This window comes from Mesocricetus auratus, unplaced genomic scaffold, assembly GCF_017639785.1.
Source record: "Mesocricetus auratus isolate SY011 unplaced genomic scaffold, BCM_Maur_2.0 Super-Scaffold_100023, whole genome shotgun sequence".
Lineage (NCBI taxonomy): Eukaryota > Metazoa > Chordata > Mammalia > Rodentia > Cricetidae > Mesocricetus > Mesocricetus auratus.
This window is the reverse complement of record NW_024429204.1, coordinates 11,306,198-11,325,452: the sequence shown is the minus strand read 5'-3', so window position 1 is coordinate 11,325,452 and position 19,255 is coordinate 11,306,198. Positions and strand designations below refer to the sequence as shown.

The 19,255-nt window shown below is 39.2% G+C and overlaps 1 protein-coding gene across 5 annotated transcripts in view; it reads left to right on the top strand.

Moving 5' to 3' along the window:
* Csmd3 (CUB and Sushi multiple domains 3) overlaps positions 1–19,255 on the top strand; it is a 1,035,998-nt gene that overhangs the window by 813,876 nt on the left and 202,867 nt on the right. For all 5 annotated transcript variants that reach the window (XM_040730388.1, XM_040730387.1, XM_040730386.1 and 2 more), the window contains one exon: positions 13,081–13,197. In XM_040730388.1, coding sequence (XP_040586322.1) covers positions 13,081–13,197 — 117 coding nt within the window. The remainder of the gene's footprint in view (positions 1–13,080; positions 13,198–19,255) is intronic.

The following is a 19,255-nucleotide window of genomic DNA, read 5'->3' as shown; positions in this document are numbered from 1 at the left end:
GCTGGACCGATAGCCTCCAAAACAATACAGAGAAACCTTGTCTCGTAAAAACCAAAAAAAAAAAAAAAAAACCTTACTTCTACTGCTGACATAGAACTCCTGATAACAGTCTTTCTACAAAACCTAAGAAAGAATGAAAGCTATGTCATTATTTAATAAACACATCTAAAATGCAAGCAATCTGCAGAAGACCTTAAAAAGAGTAAAGAGAATCTCATAAAAAAATTTTAGAGGAAGTAGGATGAATGAAAATTCCTCATCATTGGAAGTAGGTCCCTGTAATTCAAGTAATAAATAGGGAGGTTGAATCAGGATAATGAGAAATTCAAGTTGACTTTGTGCTATAGGAGTTTTTGGTTTTGTTTTAGGGTTTTGTTTCGTTTGTTTGGTTTTTGGGTTTTTCAGGGTTTTGTTTCTTTGTTTGTTTTTTATTTGTTTCTCAAGACAGGGTTTCTCTGTGTAGCTTTGGAGTAGACCTCAAACTCATGGAGATCTACTGCCTCTGCCTCCCGAGTGCTGGAATTAAAGGCATATGCCACCACTGCCAGGCTACTCTATAGGAATTTTTAGTCCATCCTAGACTATTGGATACTGTTTCTCAAAAATAGGAATTATTAATACTTAATAATAACAAAAGAATTACAGTGTGTTGTGTTTTGAGAGACAAGTTGGTATTTTTGTTTTTATTTTTTGTCTCTTATGTTACTCAGATAAAATCCCCTGTTTCAGGGTACTGGTGATCAAAAGGCTGGGGGACCTTAGCATGGAAAATTATAATAGTTTCATGGAAATGAATAATAGTCTCACCTTGATGAGCAGGTGAACACTACCTTTCCTTTTGTTAAATAAAGAAAATTTACTGTTACATTTTTAACCCCAGTGAGCAAACCATTTTTTCCAAGATTCCTAAAAGAAATGTATTCTCATAAAGGCAAAATTGGTCTGTGTATGCAACTGAGACTCTGGTCCTCACCTTAACACACTTCAGTGAGCTAGGCTGACTTATTAGGAATGTTAATGGACCATGATACTTTTCTAAATAGCCTTATGCCAATTCACAGATAGGGCATTTCTCCCAGTTCTACGTCCAGATTGGGGACCTTTATGATTCGCAGAACTGATTTTTCATGTCCTAGAAGAGAAAGGAGCGAGTCTCAAATGCATCTAAAAGTTATCTTGATCTTCATATACATCTGGAAAAAATTATATTGAGTGTTAAGAGTCGATGGGGGAATGACAGAAAGGAAGGTGCAAAGATAATACAAACAGAGTGAGGACTGCTTAATTTGTTGCACTGGCAAAACCTGATGGCCCCTTGGAAGTGTCATTTAAGTGCCTAAGCCCGAAGGGGAAGCTAAAATTATAATTCAGTATAGTTAGCAAAGGATGCGATGCAAAAATTACTTGGTGGGTTCATGAGATAGGATTTACTGTGCAAGTATGAGAGCCACAGTTTGCAGCCTCAGAAGCTACGTATATGTAAGGCAAGTGTTGTAGCCTACTTGTGATCCTACACTCAGCAATTGGAAAAATACATTTGCGGAGAAAGCTGGTCACGTAGACTAGGCAAGTGCCAAGCTCAGGGTTGGACTGAGAGACTCTGCCTCAATATATAAGGAGAAGTGTGATCAACAAAGACACTTGACATCAATGCTTGGAGCCTCCAGATGGGCGTGCACACACATCTGCAACCACGCATGTCCCCACAAACATGAGACTGTGTACATACACAGACACACAACACATGCACATGTAGAAGCATTTTGTATGTACTTCCTTTTCATTTTTACTGATTTCTTTTTTTTTTTCTTTTTAAAAGCTAGGTGCATGTTACAATGTATCCTGTTATTGACCATCTACTCAGTCCCTCAAGTCCTGTGAACCCACAACATGTCTCCTAATGCCATCCCAGCTTCATATCTTTTTTCTTTTTGTAACCCACTAACTACATTTAAAACAGTCCATGTGTGTGTATATATGAGGTACCTATCCATGCCCCACCACCACCAAAGAAAAGTGACTTCTCTTCCATGTATAGCCATCAACATGTACTAACTTCTTGGGTAGCGATGTAGTGCCTGTTCCATCCATGCTGGCATTTGGAAATGGATTGATCGTGTATGGGTAACAGCACATGCTGTGAATTTATGTGTAGAATTCCCATGGCAGATCTCGAGGCCAGAGTGTCATACACTTCTCATCTTCTAATCTTATATTCTCTCTGCTCCCTCTTTTACCATATTTTCTGAGCCTTCAAGGAGGGGTTAGGACAAGTTTTCCACCAATGCCTCAGCTCCAGCCATCACTAAGTCATGCATCTTGAGCAGTTATGAGTCTGTACTAACCTAGGAAATAAGAAGGTTCTCTGGAGACCTATGAGAGCAACACAAATGTGCAATCATAAACATAAATATCTAAGGGAGATTGACGTTCGTCTGCCTCTGATCTACCTGCTTCTAACAGGTCTGCCATCTATTGTACTTCTTAGTATTGATGATCACAATATTTTGAGATACCTGCCACTGTTATAATAAATACAATGGTATGTATTATATCTGGAATTTCTGTTGGTCACAGTAGCTAATATCACCATGCTTAGTTTCCTATATTAATAACTTAAGAAGATGTGAAGCTTCAAATAGAAAACAATTGTTAGGATACAGAGAACACGTCAACTACATTTTCCTATTGAATTCATGGAAGAAAGAAAACATCAACTGTATAATATGGACTTGGGTATGATGACCAAATGCTTCCCATTTTGTCTAGCAATATTGCTTCTTAGATCTCCTCTTGAGTGCTACAGAAGACATCTTTATTCCCACAACCAGCCAAAGATCAATACCTCATAAAGGAGATGAATTGAAATGATTCTGACTTCCTTTGGGAAGCAATAGTGTTGTTTTTGTCATTGAGGAATCTAAATAAATGACTAAATAAATATCAGCTCCTCCCTGAGGTAGGAAGCCTGTTGTAGAGTCATTGTAGAGTCTACCAAACAGACAACCTCTCTCTCAAGGGAGGAGTAGAGCCATTAAAGAAGTTCTCTGAACTTCTGGGCTATGCTTTCTAACTTGGAAGTGTTGGGGTCTAGTTTCCAGAAAATTGCAAAAGTAGATTGTGTCTATTCCAACATTCATTCTTCCTGTGTTTCGATCTGATTGAACAGAGGCTTTTTGTTGCCATTTCAATTAATATTTCTCTCTTACAAACGTAACTTAGTAAAAGTGAAGATCAACTTTAATCCTAAATATTTTATTTTTTTGTCAAGAGGATTGAGAATTTTTTATTAAATTCTGCTATATTATCATAAAAGGTTTTTAAGATTTTATGAATTTTAAACTCTACATTTTTAGTCAACAGGAAAATATTAATAAGGTATATCTTATTATATTAATATATGATATATTTAGCAAAAGTTTACTGTGAATAAAGGCACTTTACTAGGCTCTAGAGATACAATAGTTAAATATTATTGTATTTAATTGTAAATATTAAAAACACAGAAACATAGAGTTAAATCCTATGACAATCTAGAAATAGAGGTACATATCAATGAGACACATAAATAATGACATGATTATGGATTGCAATCTTTCTCCTGAAATTATCTAATGGAATGCTGAACAATGACTGAAACATTATATAACTGTAGAATTCAAGATAGATTTTCAAAGACACAAACACTGAGTCGAAGGCTTCAAAAGGCATCAATAATTCACTAGCAGTCATCTTAAGTAGTTGTCATTTCATGTACACTTTATCACAGTCACGGTTTGTGAATGTCATGGAGGTGGGCTTGATGGGAATGGAAAGTGGCTGCTTTTGCATGCTGAAATTCTTACAGCCATGAGGAGAATGTCCAGGAACTAGACAGTCATGTTGATGATGTAACTTGTCAACAGGTAAAACTTTGTACTCTGAGCAGATGACTTTTATAACATGCATATTCTATCTCAATGTCTAAAACGAGGAACCACTCAAAATCAATGATAAATTATTCCCAGGTTAGCTATTTGCATCCCGAGATATGGTACTGAATTTCTAGATATCAGTAGAAAAAGATCTATGCAAGAATGTTAGCCTTTACTATTGAACAACAGTCTCCGGAAGTCTACAATAAGGGAATCCATATCTCACAGAGTTTTGGGTAAAGGGACCGTCCTCCTAATCAACGATAACAAATGAATGAGTCTAAACAAATGTTTAGGTGATGATGCAGAAAGCACAGCCTACTGAGTTTACATACTGAGCCATTAGAATAGTTCATAAGCCAGTAATTGCCATGTAGTGAAAAAATTACTATTAGAAGTCATATTGCTGTGCCCAAATTCTGAACCCCCAAATCACCAAGAGACCCACTGCAATGCAAAAGCAGAGTCTTTTACTGTTTAACGAGTTAACTGTCTTTAACTCAGGCCCTTCATCAATTCATCACAGCTGGTGGTGTGAGAAGGACCCCAAAAGGCCTGAGGAGGGGAGAGGGGGATTATTGGGAGGAGCAAGGGGAGTGTCTAAGGTTTACAAAACAGTTTCAGGATTGGTGCCCTTCCGGTCCTGGACAACCTGTCCTGTGTTGATTGGTCAACTGGTTGCTATGGCCTGTAGGCCCTCCCAGGGCGGTTGCTATGATCTGCACTTACTGTTATTCCAATTTTACCATAAAACACCATAAAGCACGTCCAGAGCCCACCAGCTAACTTCTGATTGGTTCCTTGCCACACGGAGGGTATCTGATCTCCTAGTGACTGGGAGGACATACCAGGTCAGAAACCCCAGCACATCTTGCTGAGTCTTCTCCGCAGCATGCATGAGGCTAAAGCAGGGGGCTGGGTGAGGGTCCCTTCAATATGAGTGCTGGTTAAGATGTTCTGCTTCTCTTGCAGAGAACCTAGGTTTGGTTTCTAGAATCCATACTGGGCGGCTCACAGTCTCTTGTAACTTGAGCTCCAGGGGAAAAAACACTGTCTTATGAACTCTGGAGGCCCTTGGATTCACCCGTGTACCTACCTTCCTCACCAATGCCATAACTAACAATAGCATAGACATCTGAAAAAGTTTGAACTTATGAAACACAATTTTTACAGGGAGAATGGAGAATGCCTTCATCTACTGAGATAAACAAACAAAGCAAAGGAAAACTCATGATATTATTTTACTACCTTATAGATGAGTATACCAACAGAGAGTGGCAAATAAAAGCTAAATTAATTTAAGTGTAATTGTAATTTAAAGGAGTATTTATCACTATTATGGATTTAGAGAAAAGAGAAGAAAACATTGGAAGCTCTTTGAGCAAGATGAAATACTTAAGTTTACATAGGAGGCATGAACAGAGACACGAAAGGGCTAGCTGGATATTTGAAGATTTTTCTCAAAGATCTTGAAAAACATCTGAGAAAGAAAAACATCATCTTTAATTTTAAGGTCAATCCAGGGAATAATAGTTGTCTGTGTTAAAATTCACAGCACACAGTTTAAGGGTCGGGAGAGGTTTTATGTTTTAAAACGAGGTTCCATGGGGATCTAGCTTTCAAATGTGTTCCATAGGAGGATTTATGCTTTGTGACATTAACTCGGGCTATATCTGGGCATAAGTAATTTATGACAAGTAGACCAGCAGTTTTGTAAGGTATAGCATTTCTTTCAAACTGAAGGATCACAGGTCGCAGCTGGTAAATTATTGATTTAATATAGTGCATTGCTCTTCTGTGACCTGTGAGGAGGCGTCACTTTTCAAAGTACCTGACTTGGTTTCTGAGAATAATTTATATATCATAATTTCCATTATACAGTGTGTTTGATAATAAATTATACATTACACAGGTAGAGAGACAGGTAGGAAATTTCAAGTAGCTTGAGGCTGTGTTGCATGTCTTAAGAAGTCTCTAAGATAGCTGAACACTCCAGAACTCTCTCTCCACATAAATGGTCCCCTGCTCAATTTCACTCTGTGGCTAAGTGACACTTGTTCTTCTCCGTCACGCACCTGTGTCCTTTTCCAAAGCCCGAGTAGAAAACCGTCGTTGCAAAACAAAACTGCAAAGCTATTTGTGTCGTGTTTGTCAGCTCTCTCATAGCATATGTAATTCAAGAATACAACAGTCAGAGGTACATGATAATTTGGTCCTAAGTGCATTTTGCTTAGTGGGTTTTGTAAGGATTCAGGCGTTATGCTGGCCTGCCCGTGACACCTGGCAGAATGCGCTCAGGCAATACCATGGTCAGCCCAGGGTTCCATGAGTAGTAGTCTGCAGGCAGGTGCAAAAGACCCTTTAAGAGACAGACCCATCCCCCCACTCCCCACTCCCCATCCCCCCCATTCCCCCACCCCCGTTTATGCTCTCTTTTCCAGCTCTCTTTCCCCACTATTCCCCTGGGGCAGACAGGACTTTCCCTGTCTCTCTCTTCTGTCCTCTCTCTGTCTCTGTGTCTCTTTACCTCTTTTCTCTTTCCTTCCCCCTCCCTCCCCTTTCTAATAAAACTTCTCACTTAAGGTCTGTCTGCCTGGCGTTTTTGTCCCCTGCCTAGGTCACCCATATCTGCCATGGAATCTGCTGCCGTGGTCCCCCATCCAAAGTCCCCCTCGAGCTTTATAATAACAGATTTGGTTTCTGATTTTTGTGGTGTGTGTGTGTGTGTGTGTGTGTGTGTGTGTGTGAGAGAGAGAGAGAGAGAGAGAGAGAGAGAGAGAGAGAGAGAGAGAGACGAGAGAGAGACAGAGAAGAGACAGAGAGAGACGAGAGAGGGAGAGAGAGAGAGAGGGAGAGAGGGAGAGAGGGAGGGAGGGAGGGAGGGAGGGTGGGCGAGAGACAGACAGACAGACAGAGACAGAGACAGAGAGAAGGAACCACGGGGGGGGGGGCTATTTCCTGGCTTTGCAGTTGTTAATTAGCTTGGATTGGCTTTTTGTTCACTTGTTTGTGTTTTAAAGTAAGAGAGAGACAAATGGCTTGGAGTTGTTGAGAGGTGGGGAGTTTCTGTGCACAACTAGGGAAGAGAAATGTATGATCACAATATATTGTATGAAAAAATAGTTGTCAAAAAAACCTGTAATTAAAAGGGGAATTTAAATTGTGTGGGTGACTTTATAGACTCACTCACTGAAGGTTATCCCAAATGGATACCCAACATTAGCAAGGATTAATTACCTTCAGTTGGCTTGGATTTGCAGTTTCCTCGGTGGAATCCAGTATCTGCAGCCCCCAAATTTAAGCATTATATTATTGATTGTATCTGAACACTTAAAGCGCCTTACCCTCCATATAGCGATAACTCTAGGTACAAAACTGTAGTGATTCCCAGTAACCAAATAAATAATAAAAATGGAGCTAGAATTGGCGATAGTAAACAATATTGTGTACGATTGGCTAGTAGAGGGCCTATTTGAATTTTAAACTGGATTTAGGTGATTTCTCTAGCATAATTTCTACTAAAGTGAATTGTGAGTCTCATTTTGGACATCATTTCACAGCAGACTGGCCTTGCTAATTACAGTTTACTTAGTTATTTAACAGATATTTATAGAGAATCTACTTTTCTTTTTTACTTTAGATTATTCTTAGAGACGAATGTGAACCATGATAAGACTTGCATGTTAGAAAAATCAATAGCGGGGGTAACAGTGCTGGTGATTGGAATAGGCATGTAGAAATGGTTGAGAGTCTGAGCTCTAACAGATAAAGTAGAGAAGATAGAGAGATGCTGATAAATGGCCCTAGGGTATAAACAACAAATCCATGTTGTATTTGACCTTGACTCAGAGAGATGGAATAAGAATAATGGGCTGTTTTAGAAAGAGAATTTTGCCATTTCCATCCAGAAAATAATTCAGCTCTTCATGTACACTCAAAATATATTCTTCAGTGCTGCAAAGTAATGATTAATTATAATTAGCAATGCCAACATTAAGATAGTTGCCAAGATGGCACATTCCTGCGACATCAATGTGTTATTTTACTGTGTGTTCTAGAGAAGTCTGGTCATAAAAGATGGAACTTGAAAACGAGTTGTCTGTCATCAAAGAGTTTTTAAACACTGGTAGAGGTACCTAAATCAATATAACTTTAAAAGGATACCAATGATTTCTTTGCCTCCTCTCTGCACTTCCTCACAGAACTGTGATTTTTTTTTTAAATTGGAAACAGATTCTAGTCTCATACCATACTTCCTTACCACAGTTTCTCCTCCCTTGTCTTCTCCCAGATCTTCCTCACCTCCTCTCACCCAGATAGACCCCTCTTCGATTTCCTCCTCAGAAAAGGACAGGCCTCAAGCAGGTGACAGTCAGATAGGACAAAACAAAACACAGTAAGACAAGGTTAAAGCCCCCATATTGAGGCTGGACAGGGAAATCCAACAGGCAGAAAAAGTCTCAAGATCAGACAAAAGAGTCAGAGATAAGCCTGGTGGTGGTGGCGCACACCATTAATCCCAGCACTTGAGAGGCAGAAACAGGTAGATCTCTGTGAGTTCAAGGCCCGCCTGGTCTACAGAACGAGTGCCAGGATAGGCTCCAAAGCTACACAGAGAAACCCTGTCTGTCGAAAGACCAAAAAACAAACATCCAAAAAGAGTCAGAGATACACCCGCTCCCCCTGTTAAGCCACTCCCCTTGTTAAGAGTCCCACCAAAACACCAAGTTAATAGCATATATGCAGAGGACCTGGTACAATCCCATGCAAGCCCCATTTTTTTTTTCCCTCTGTGTGCCTATGTGAGCCCTGCTTAGTTGCTTCTGTGAGCCTAATAGCATACCATCGAAATACACTTTCATAGCTTAAATTTGAAATGAGCATCAGGTGAGTCCTCCTGTTTGAAATCGTATGGTAATTATTAAAAGCTCTTTTAAGAAAATGGCCAGTTTGGGGAAAGGGTAAAAAGTTCTTCATATTTCTTTTTTTTTTATCATTTTTTATTTTAATTTTAAATAGCTTGTTTTACATGTCAATCCCAGTTCCTTCTCCCTCCCCTCTTCCCGCACTCCCCTTCCCCCCCTCCCTCCCACCCTATTGCCAAATCCTTCCACATAGGGGATATCTAGAGTCTGTCATTTTACTCTTGGTAGGGTCAAGGCACTCCCCTAAGAGTCCAGGCTGAGAGAGCATCTCTCTTTGTGCTATAGGCACATGAAGACAGTTTGTATACCAGGGATAGACACTGATCCACAGCTCAGGGCCCCATAGGTTGCCCAGGCCTTCTCACTGACACTCACATTTGGGGGTCTTCATATTTCTTTTTTCTCTGTTAATTATTAAGACAAAGGAAGGCAAAACTTGCCCTTTCGTCAACTTCACCACTAGGAAGAACACGTAGAAATGCTAGAGACCAATACTCGGGGCTTCAATGTAGTCTGTGTATATTGGTAAGAATAAATCAAATCTATTACACTCCATCTCGGTTAGCACAATTGCCCCCTTATTTATTTAATCACATCCTTCCAATTATTGCCAACTGTTAATAAGTTCAGGCTTCATTGGCTGCAAACTTTGTCATGCTGACTACAAGAAACAACGAACAAAAGCTCCCAGAAAGTTTGCAGGATCTGCAATTAGCGACCATGGGACACAAAATAAGTGGGCCGTCTCCATGCATCTGTGCAGAAATCCTTCATGTTTATAAATGAAAAGCTCAGTCAAATTCCTTAATTTCTATTATGCAAACATACAGCACATAAAACAAACCAAAGCTCATGGGCACAGAAAATGGGGGAGGCCACAGTGTTCAGTCATGACTTAGTCGCAAAGCTAAAGCTGAATTAAAAGATATTACTTCTAGCCACATTCCTCAAATATGGAAACATGAATGTGTTCTGTGTATAGTCAAAGTACTATTTTATGTTTAGAAACCATGGCAATCAGAAAGAAAGGAAACGTTCAACACACCATTCACTCATTAACCACTCTCTCAACAGTGGCATTAGCAGATTTAAGGTTCTAAGTGCTGTGTCCTCTAATTTTATTTGATAAGAGGTGACGTGAGCTAGGAACCTGTCAAGTTGCTGTTTCCTGAAATTTTTGGATTTGTGATTTTAATCCAATTATTTCACGTGCTTTCATTGAATTTTTTTTTAAGATACATAAAGCTGGATGGTGGTTGCGCATGCCTTTAATCCCAGCACTTGAGAGGCAGAGGCAGGTGGATCTCTGTGAGTTCGAGGCCAACGTGGTCTACAAGAGCTAGTTCCAGGACAGTCTCCAAAGCTACAGAGAAACCCTGTCTTGAAAAACAAAAACAAAAACAACAACAGCAGCAAAAAAACCATGAAATCGTTAGTCACCATGCTGGTCAGTACAAAACTGATTGTGTTTTAAAAGCGATTGCTTTCATTTTTAAACTTGGACAAGAAATTAATCAAAAGTGTGGCCCACAGTTCTTGAGACACCTCTATGTACTACTGTATTATGAAAAACCAGAATAGCCTCTGAGGGTTCCCTTGCAGCAATTCCAACCCTGCCACACGTAGGCAGGCTTCCGTCATTCTCTGAAATGATACCAGCAAATCTAGTCCCACATGGGCAACACTGCCAAGTCGTGCTGCAAGCTAGAGACGTCACCAACCCCCTTAGACTGAAACTGATACAGCTTCCTGTAGCAGGCTTCTTGCTTTTCATCCACCAACCAACTCCCAAATCATGACATTAGTTTCCAATGCTCGGCCTAGGTAGGCACATTTCTTGCTAGCTCTTTTAACTTAAATTAGCCTATTTTTCTTTATCTTCCTTTTGCCTCGGGGCATATTACCTTTCTTCTGTATATCTTCCTTTTACTGCTTTTCTACATCTCACTGGCTGGTGTCTGTCTGGCTTCTTGTCCAGGTATCTCCTTGTTCTCTGTTTCTCTCTTTTTTCTTTTCCTCTTCCTATTCATTCTCTCTCCCTGCCAGCTCCTCCTTTTCCTTCTCTGCATAGCTATTGGCCAGTCAGCTCTTTATTAGGGCAATTAGCTGCTTTAGACAGGCAAGGTGCAACAAATGCAACATATCTTTATATAATTAAACACACATCCTCACATCATTAAACAAATGCAGCGTAAACAAATGTAACCCATCTTTGCCCAGTTAAAATAATATTCCACAACAGCTTCTGGGGTCATCTTCCCTGCCGTCCCAGTATAGGGCAGGCGATCTCAGATTTCTTTAATAATTGCACCCGCCACCATACAACCTGCCTAAATGCTTTCCTTGGTTGAAATTAGTTCATTTCCATTACATTTGACTTCACTCAAATTCCTAGGGTGTGGCAAAAGGAAACCAGATTCTTGGAAAAAGCAAAACCAAAACACACACACACACACACACACACACACACACACACACAAACACACATACATGCACGCACGCACGCACAAGTCCCTTCTCAGTTTCAGGGCATGTCTGAAATCTCATGAGCCAGGAAACACCTCTTCTCATTTCCTCTAGCATTCTTATCCTCCAAGAAACTTGTACTTCAAAGTCTTAACTAGCTGGAGATATGAAGCCAGACCAAAGAGTCCAACTATTAAGCTCTGATATTGATAAAATATGAGGAAAACTAAAATTTCTCCCAAGCCCATATCCTTTCTCTGGGAAGATACACACTGAACAAGTTACAGAGCATCTGCTGGCCAGCGAGTTTGCATAGAAGCAGGGTAGCTCCCAGCCAGAGAAAAGCGAAATGTTCCTACTAAAAATGTATCATTCAGGAAACTCACCGTAAAATGGAGCAGGAGGCAGGGCCTCTAAGATGGTGTGTTTTGGAAAACTCTTTCTGTATGGAAACTGCAGGTGTGGGGAAGACACTCTCTTCCTCATGTAAGAGAAGCTGAAGCTTCCTTTCCCATTTACTAATTGCTTTATGACATTTAGCAGTTTGAAGCTATTTTCAGTTAAACTTTCTTTTCTCTGAATTGCAACCTACTTTTCTTTCTAGCTTCCATTTGGCTAATCAAGAACCTTTGGTGTCATCCACAGTCATGTTTTAGCCACATTTCTCCTCCTCCCCCCCACCCCTACCCCCCAAGGCAGGGTTTCTCTGTGTAGCTTTGTAGATCAGGCTGGCCTAGAACTCACACAGATACGCCTGCCTCTGCCTCTTGATTGCTGGGATTAAAGGCGTGCACCAAGATGCCCTGCTCACATTTCTCCTCTTTGACCTTAGTTTCCTAAATTGTTTCTTTGCTTAGAGAGTATCAGCTCTAGTGAATGCCTGGCAACTTAGTAACAGCTTAAATTTCTCAAACTACTAAGGCCAGTAACTACCCTTTTGTCTCCATGAATCCTCGTGGGTCCTCTGCCTTTGGAATGGCATGATGGCTGCTTATTAACTTAACAAAAGCTTTCAGTTTCAGATCTTTGAGAAATTTGAGTTTAAGGCAGCAAATGAGTTAGCGTCAAGGCCCCATGAACTTGTTTGACTTCAAGGCAGATAAAGTCTGGGGAGGAAAGAGAAAGTTTAGACCAGAGACTCTCAACCTTCCTAATGCTGCGACCCTTTAATATAGTTCTTCACGTTGTAATGAACACCAGCCATGAAATTATTTCATTGCTCCTTCAAAACCGTAATGTTGCTACTGTTATGATTTATAATGTAAATATCTGATATGCAGGATCTGATACACAACCTACAGGTTGAGAACCTCGGACTGAAAGTGAAGAAATGTACTTGTAAAACTGCACACCCATGTATAACAATAATTCACTTGACAGCAGCATAATTGCAATGGGATCTGAGTAACTGAGCAATATTTTAATACCTGGAGGCTCTCTTACATGCATATGTATTTTCCTATCCTTATAATGATATTATTAATTTTACATTTATAAATAAAAAGCAGTCATTATTACTTTTAGAAATAACTGTAATGGCATGGTTACATTGCTTTGCTTTTGAGGACAGTAAATTTCATTGCTCATAAAGTTTTCTATATATACCTGATTTTTTTAAAAAATAGTTAACAGTTGAAGATACTTTTAGGGGTAAGGAAAATAAAGTTTACCGTTGACAATTTAACGAACAATTTCCATAGAGAAAGAAGATATTCCTGCTTTAAATTTTCAAGTGTTTTTTGTAAAACCTGTATTTGATCATTTTTATTTACTAGCACCCTGTGGAAGTCGTTCAGCTGGTTCAGAAGGCACCGTACTGTCACCCAACTACCCTAAAAATTACAGTGTGGAACACAATTGTGTTTATTCCATAGCGGTTCCCAAGGAGTTTGGTAAGTACTAGTCATCTACCCGTGTATTATTTCATTTCTAGACATGCTCGATTCTCATTACTTGGTATTTGCACAATTTTCCTGAGACTATCTACTGCTCCATAAGTACTTAGCAGTTGTTCAGGTGGTAGCTCTGTGTTAAAATTGAGGTCAATTTCTTTCATCTGAATTAACAGTCAAGTATACAGGTGAACAACAATACAAAAATGAAAACAGGATTGTTTTTAATTTTTAAAAAAAATAAGAACATCCAGGAACCTTGCAAAGTGCCTTCATATTGGGTTTACTTATAATGAGAAATTACTGGAGCAGATAACAAATCTGCTGTGCAGGATGTACACAGATTTAAACATGTAACTCTTGTAGCAGTAACTGAGTTGTTTATAAAACATATATCAGGCTTATAATTTATTGACACGTTTCCAGAGGTGAAGTGTTTTGATTTAATAGATCTACGTTCGGAACAACAGCTATAAACTGACGACAAAGGACATTTCTGATGTTGTCATTAACTTGACACTCTTTTCTATATGAGCACTGAGAATACGCTGTGCCCTTTGCTGTCCCAACATTCCTGTGATTGATTGTGGGGCTTAGACATTGCCCAGAGGGCTTAGGATGGTGGTGGATCTGAGATCCAGCTGGAGCTGCCCCAGATTAAGCTCTGTCCATGCATGGGTAGGCAATGGAAATATAATGAGTAGTGGAGACAGGGAGAGGGGCTGAAAGTTCCTAAACTTCCAAAATTTAGAATGACAGCCTTGTGCTGTATGGCAATGGATGTTTTATTTGAAACCGTCACGAATCTCTGGGTCTAGATGATCCAGTATTCTGGCAGAAAGACATGGATTTTTCTCACTAGAGACTATTGGACAACAATTTAACATTTCTGCTGCTGACTCATAAAATAAGCTGATGCTTCCAGTCCAATTTCTTAAAATCAGATACTACCTATACATTTTCCTTTCCTGTCTCTAAATCTAGTCTAAGACTTTCGACTCAGTGGAGACCATGGCTATCAGACAGAAAGTATTTATCCTTTCATTTTATCACTGTGATACAACTACTATACTAGCATTAGCAAGATGTCAAGTTTAGTGCTGTGTGAAGTATTTCTTCAACCCAGCATCCCATATCGATTTAAACAGTTTTGACATTTTCGATACTGAGGCGTGACCTTTTAGAAAGAACATAATCCTTTGGTATGGGGGTTTGGATTTAATGGGCATCCTCTTTTGTGCTCAAGACCATTCTCCGCCTTCTAGAATCTTATGGACCCCAGATACAAAAACTATTAAATGGCTGCTGAGAGAAAGCTATCAATGTTTCTACATAAAAATGGCATGACACTCTGAGTTCCCTTTGAAAGCTGTTGTCTATGTTATAGTTTTGTTGGGGGTAGACTTGTGGCCACAAGAGTTAGAAAGAGAAAAATTAGTCCTTTTATTTTCTAACAGGTATACATGTTGGTCACCATGGAGATATTTGACAATAGTCTGTATATATTTCATGAGAGAAAGAAACATCATTGATTGAAATAGTAATTACTTAATAAATTGCTAATTAATGTCATCTTTATTGTGGCAGATTAACATAAATTGACTTTAATCCTCTTAGCTTAAAATAATGTCATATGGAGATAAACATGAGTGGTTTTTAAAACGAATTGTAGGGAGAAAAAATCTTGAGTTATCAGTAGATAAAAGAAAGGATACTTTGGCTTATTAACACCAAAATAATTTTATTTAATAAATATTAATTTAAACATTTGAATTCTAATTCAAGCCCCTTTGATCTCTTTGATGAAAGCTCGTGATACCACGGAGACCCAATTTCTTTATTTGTGAGAGGAGAGAGATATGAAAAGGAAAAGAGATATGTGTATCTAAAGGATGTTTCTTAAATACCATCGCTGGGTTCAGGTTCAGCTCAACAACTCACTTCTGTTGTTGCTGGGAAAAAAATCACCATTTCGGCCCAGCCTTACATGTCTCATCTCTAAAATAGCGATGATGACTATTCAAATCATGGGACTATATTATAATTAAACTTTACAATGTGAACACATGCTTGACATAAAAGTCAAACACAAGAACAAACTTTTGTTCATGTTCACACTTATGTGGAACATCCTCCAGCACTCCTAGACTTCTTCCCTCAAAGGGGTGAAGGAGTCAAGTGATGTACATTTTCAGTTGAGCTAGCTCTTAGAATTCACAAGGCATAAACATGAAATGATCATTTGTATTACACAGTTAAGAAATCAAATGCCATGTTGTAAACATAAATATCAGATTTTCAGACATGTACGCATCCAACTCTTGCTATCATGCCTCAGAACTTACGGAGGGAATTAAAAAGTTAATTACACAGTTGTGGAATTAAATCACACCAGTAGCTACATCTTCCTGTCTGAACTTCTCTTTGCTATGAGATGATTAAGCGATAGTCCGTGGTTCCCTACAAATCAAATTCCTATTTTGCCTCTGTCTGTTCTCATTCTCTCTTTGCCATAATTCCCTGTTATTGCCACATTGAGCTATTTCTTATTGCTTTTTGCTATCATTTTATCACATATCACTTCTCACATTTTTCTCTGTTCCTGTCATTTGTTTCAAATTATGATCATTCCTTCTTTTATGTGGGAACACCACATCTTTTAGATGGGGGAGTGCTCTTAGAACTTGACTTGTAAATCACTTAGCACATTATCTGTCAAGTACACTCAGTTCATTTGTAGCAACTGCCTTTTCACCAAGAGTCGAGGCTCTGGAACAGTTACTCCTAGAGAAAGTTCCTACCTAAAAGCTCTAACGGTGAAAACGTTCTATTTTGTTCATAGAAGATGATCTACATGATTGCACATATGCCATGTTATCTCTCAATAAGTCTCAAATGACAGTTTTCCTTGAGTGTAGGAAAAGGATACAGTAAGATTTCCATGACACCGGATGCTGGAGTGCTTCTCTTTGGTTGTGTGGTATCTGATCACGCTCATTTGTTTTTGCCTGGTAGTCGGTGTATTCACTTAGAACAAATATATAAAAACTTGACTTTGCATATTGAGAGCAGACTGCTTCCTAGTAAATGTCTGTCCTGCTTTACCTCTGGAGAAGCAGACTGACAACTCATAGTGTTTCCAAACATCTCATTGGCTTTAATTTGATCCTCATATCTTAGGTCAGTTTACCAATATCTGTACTCTAGGATTCCAGTTCTATTTCCAATACAATTAACAATTCTTGGTCAGTTGGATGGCTTACTGTGGTTTTGCTCTTATGTTATAGTATTAAGCTGTTTTATTTCACTTTAGGATTGAAACAGTTATTAGCAAAATGTAGTTTAATTTTCCTTCCTCTTTCAATTTTTTTGGGAGGGTGGAGGTTCGACACAGGGTTTCTCTGTGGCTTTGGAGGCTGTCCCAGAACTAGCTCTTGTAGACCAGGCTAGCCTTGAACTCACAGAGATCCGCCTGCCTCTGCCTCACAAGTGCTGGGATTAAAAGCATGCACCACCAACGCTTGGCGCTCTTTCAGTTTTTAACCATGAGGTTTTTTGATTTCTTATAGTTTGGTTTCTTTGTTATCCGTGCTTTATTAAGTGAGAAAATATGGAACCTAACTCTTATGTTGACTTTGGCATGGGTAAGAAACGACAGAAGGGAACAGAATTCTTAGCATAGTCAAAGAGAAAGTGGTTTTATTAATGTAAACCTATAAGAGAACATCAGGTCCTAAGTAAATCAGATGATATAGAAAGTGGAGCTAAGCCGGGCAGTGGTGGCGCACGCCTTTAATCCCAGCACTTGGGAGGCAGAGGCAGGCAGATCTCTGTGAGTTCGAGGCCGGGCTGGACCGATAGCCTCCAAAACAATACAGAGAAACCCTGTCTCGTAAACAAACAAACAAACAAACAAACAAAAAAACAACAAAAAAAGAAAGTGGAGCTAGTAGAATTGGTTAATAAATGTGGATGTCTATTGTAAAAATCAGCTGGAAAATCAGGCAGAAATAGGATAATTGACAACTGTGCCAAGAAATTCAAGTTTTATTTTGCTTTTATACTTTGGATTTGTTTTAGATTTTTCCTCCTGGAATAAAGGACATTGACATTTTTATCGGAAAGCTCAATGAAAAAAACACAGATTACATGACAAAGCTGAAGATATGCATCAGAGTAGTTTGCAAACATAATCCTTTAGGTATGGAGAAGACTGAAATTACAAAAGCTTGAGCATCTGTTTTTATGAAAAAAGGAATATCTTACAATTGTACCATAACCAGATACACACAGAATTAGCTCCACATGGTGCGTTAGGACCATGATCTATGTCTATTTTCCACCCTTGATCTCCCATCCTTCTGAGGAATTTCTCTGTAGAACCCGGTACGCTAGTTCCGGTACGCTAGTTCCGGTACGCTAGTTCCCAGAGGCTGCTGGAATTACGTGCTGCACACGGAGTAGCTTAAAGCAATGACCATCAATTCTCTTAGCTCCAGAAGCTAGACCTTTTGAAAGTAAGGTATTACGATGTCACACACGGCCTGCAGACTCTGGGAAAGCATCTTCCTGGCTGTGGTGACTCTTAGCAACCCTTGAGTTCTGGGCTGAGAGCTGAGTAATGGGACATTTTAGGGATGTCTGTCTCTGCTACTGACAACTGTTCTGTTGGATCATAATGGTAACCATTATTTAGGGCCGCCTCCCATCAGTTTTTCATCACTTTGATTGTTAACCAACTAAGTCTTCTAAGATCACCTTCTATCCGTAATTATAAGCTTAGCTTCTGTCCTGACGCAAATTTGGGAGGCAATATTTAATAAAGACAGTAAAGCATAAGCTATCCTAACGTAATTTTATATAGAAAGTTTTCATATTAACTACTTCATAAGTAGCATAGCAGGTGTGTACTGTATAGACTAAAAGCTTTGGTAAAATTTTATGGGGATTCTTAATTCATAAAATATAGTGAGTATAATATAACTATGTTGACTTCTTTTTCTGGTCAGATTTCTACAGAGTTCTGTCTTATGAAAGATCCTGATTTAACTCCTATTTCTTCACATGTAGCTTTTGAGGACCGATGTCCAGGAAATGGGTATAAAATCCCTTGGGCAGGTAATGTGTGTTTCCTCCCTTACTGGATCGCTGGTTCGCTCTCTTCATTGGTATGCTTCACATTCCTGACGCTTTAAGTCACCTGGTGCTTGAACCAGTCCAATTGTTGAGTCTTCCCTGCATCCCTGCAGGTGTGGATCTGTCTGCTGCCCCTGTCATTGGAGTCAGGGTTTTACTATGCAGCCCAAAGGGCATCAACTGTCTTGCCTTTCCCACCCTTTCAATAACAAGGATGTGATACTACCTGTAGCCCAACAGAATTCTTGGGTTTGGTTTTATTTGGTGATTTTTGTTTGCTTTGAAATAGCTTTCACCATCTTCATTTTTCCTTTTTTCCATTTTTTTTTTTTACCCCTGCAAGAACTCTAATATTGCAGAAACTTGTTTTCCTTAGGTCTTTATCTATGTGACAGAATTAAAGTTTTCCCAGTGTTATTAGTATATTTCTTTGTAGTTATAATGGATGTGTATAAGTGTACACTCATGTGCCACAGCATATGTATAGTAGTCAAAGAGCAGCTTGCAACAGCTGGCTATCTCCTTCCACCTGTAGTTTCTAGGGATCAAACTCAGGACTCAGACTTGGTGGCAAGGGCTTTTGCCGGGCGAGCAATATTGCTGGCCCAGCACTAAGGGTTTAACTTTGCATTTCTTAATGTACCATGGTGTTGTGTTGAATATGCCCTAATTAGATAGTAAATGACTCATTAATTCAGATTATATTGATTAGGCTTAGTGGTTGCAGATCTGTGGGCTGGGGTAGTCACATGATGGGGATAGACACCATGTTTTTGCAATATCATATTGTTCGCTTTATTGCATAAACCATTAGGCTGTGAAAGCTGGCCATTGAAAATGTAAGCATTCTCAGTCATTTGAAAGGAAAATAAATGATAACAGTAGAAGGAATATGGTTTCACAACACCGTGAGTATGAACAT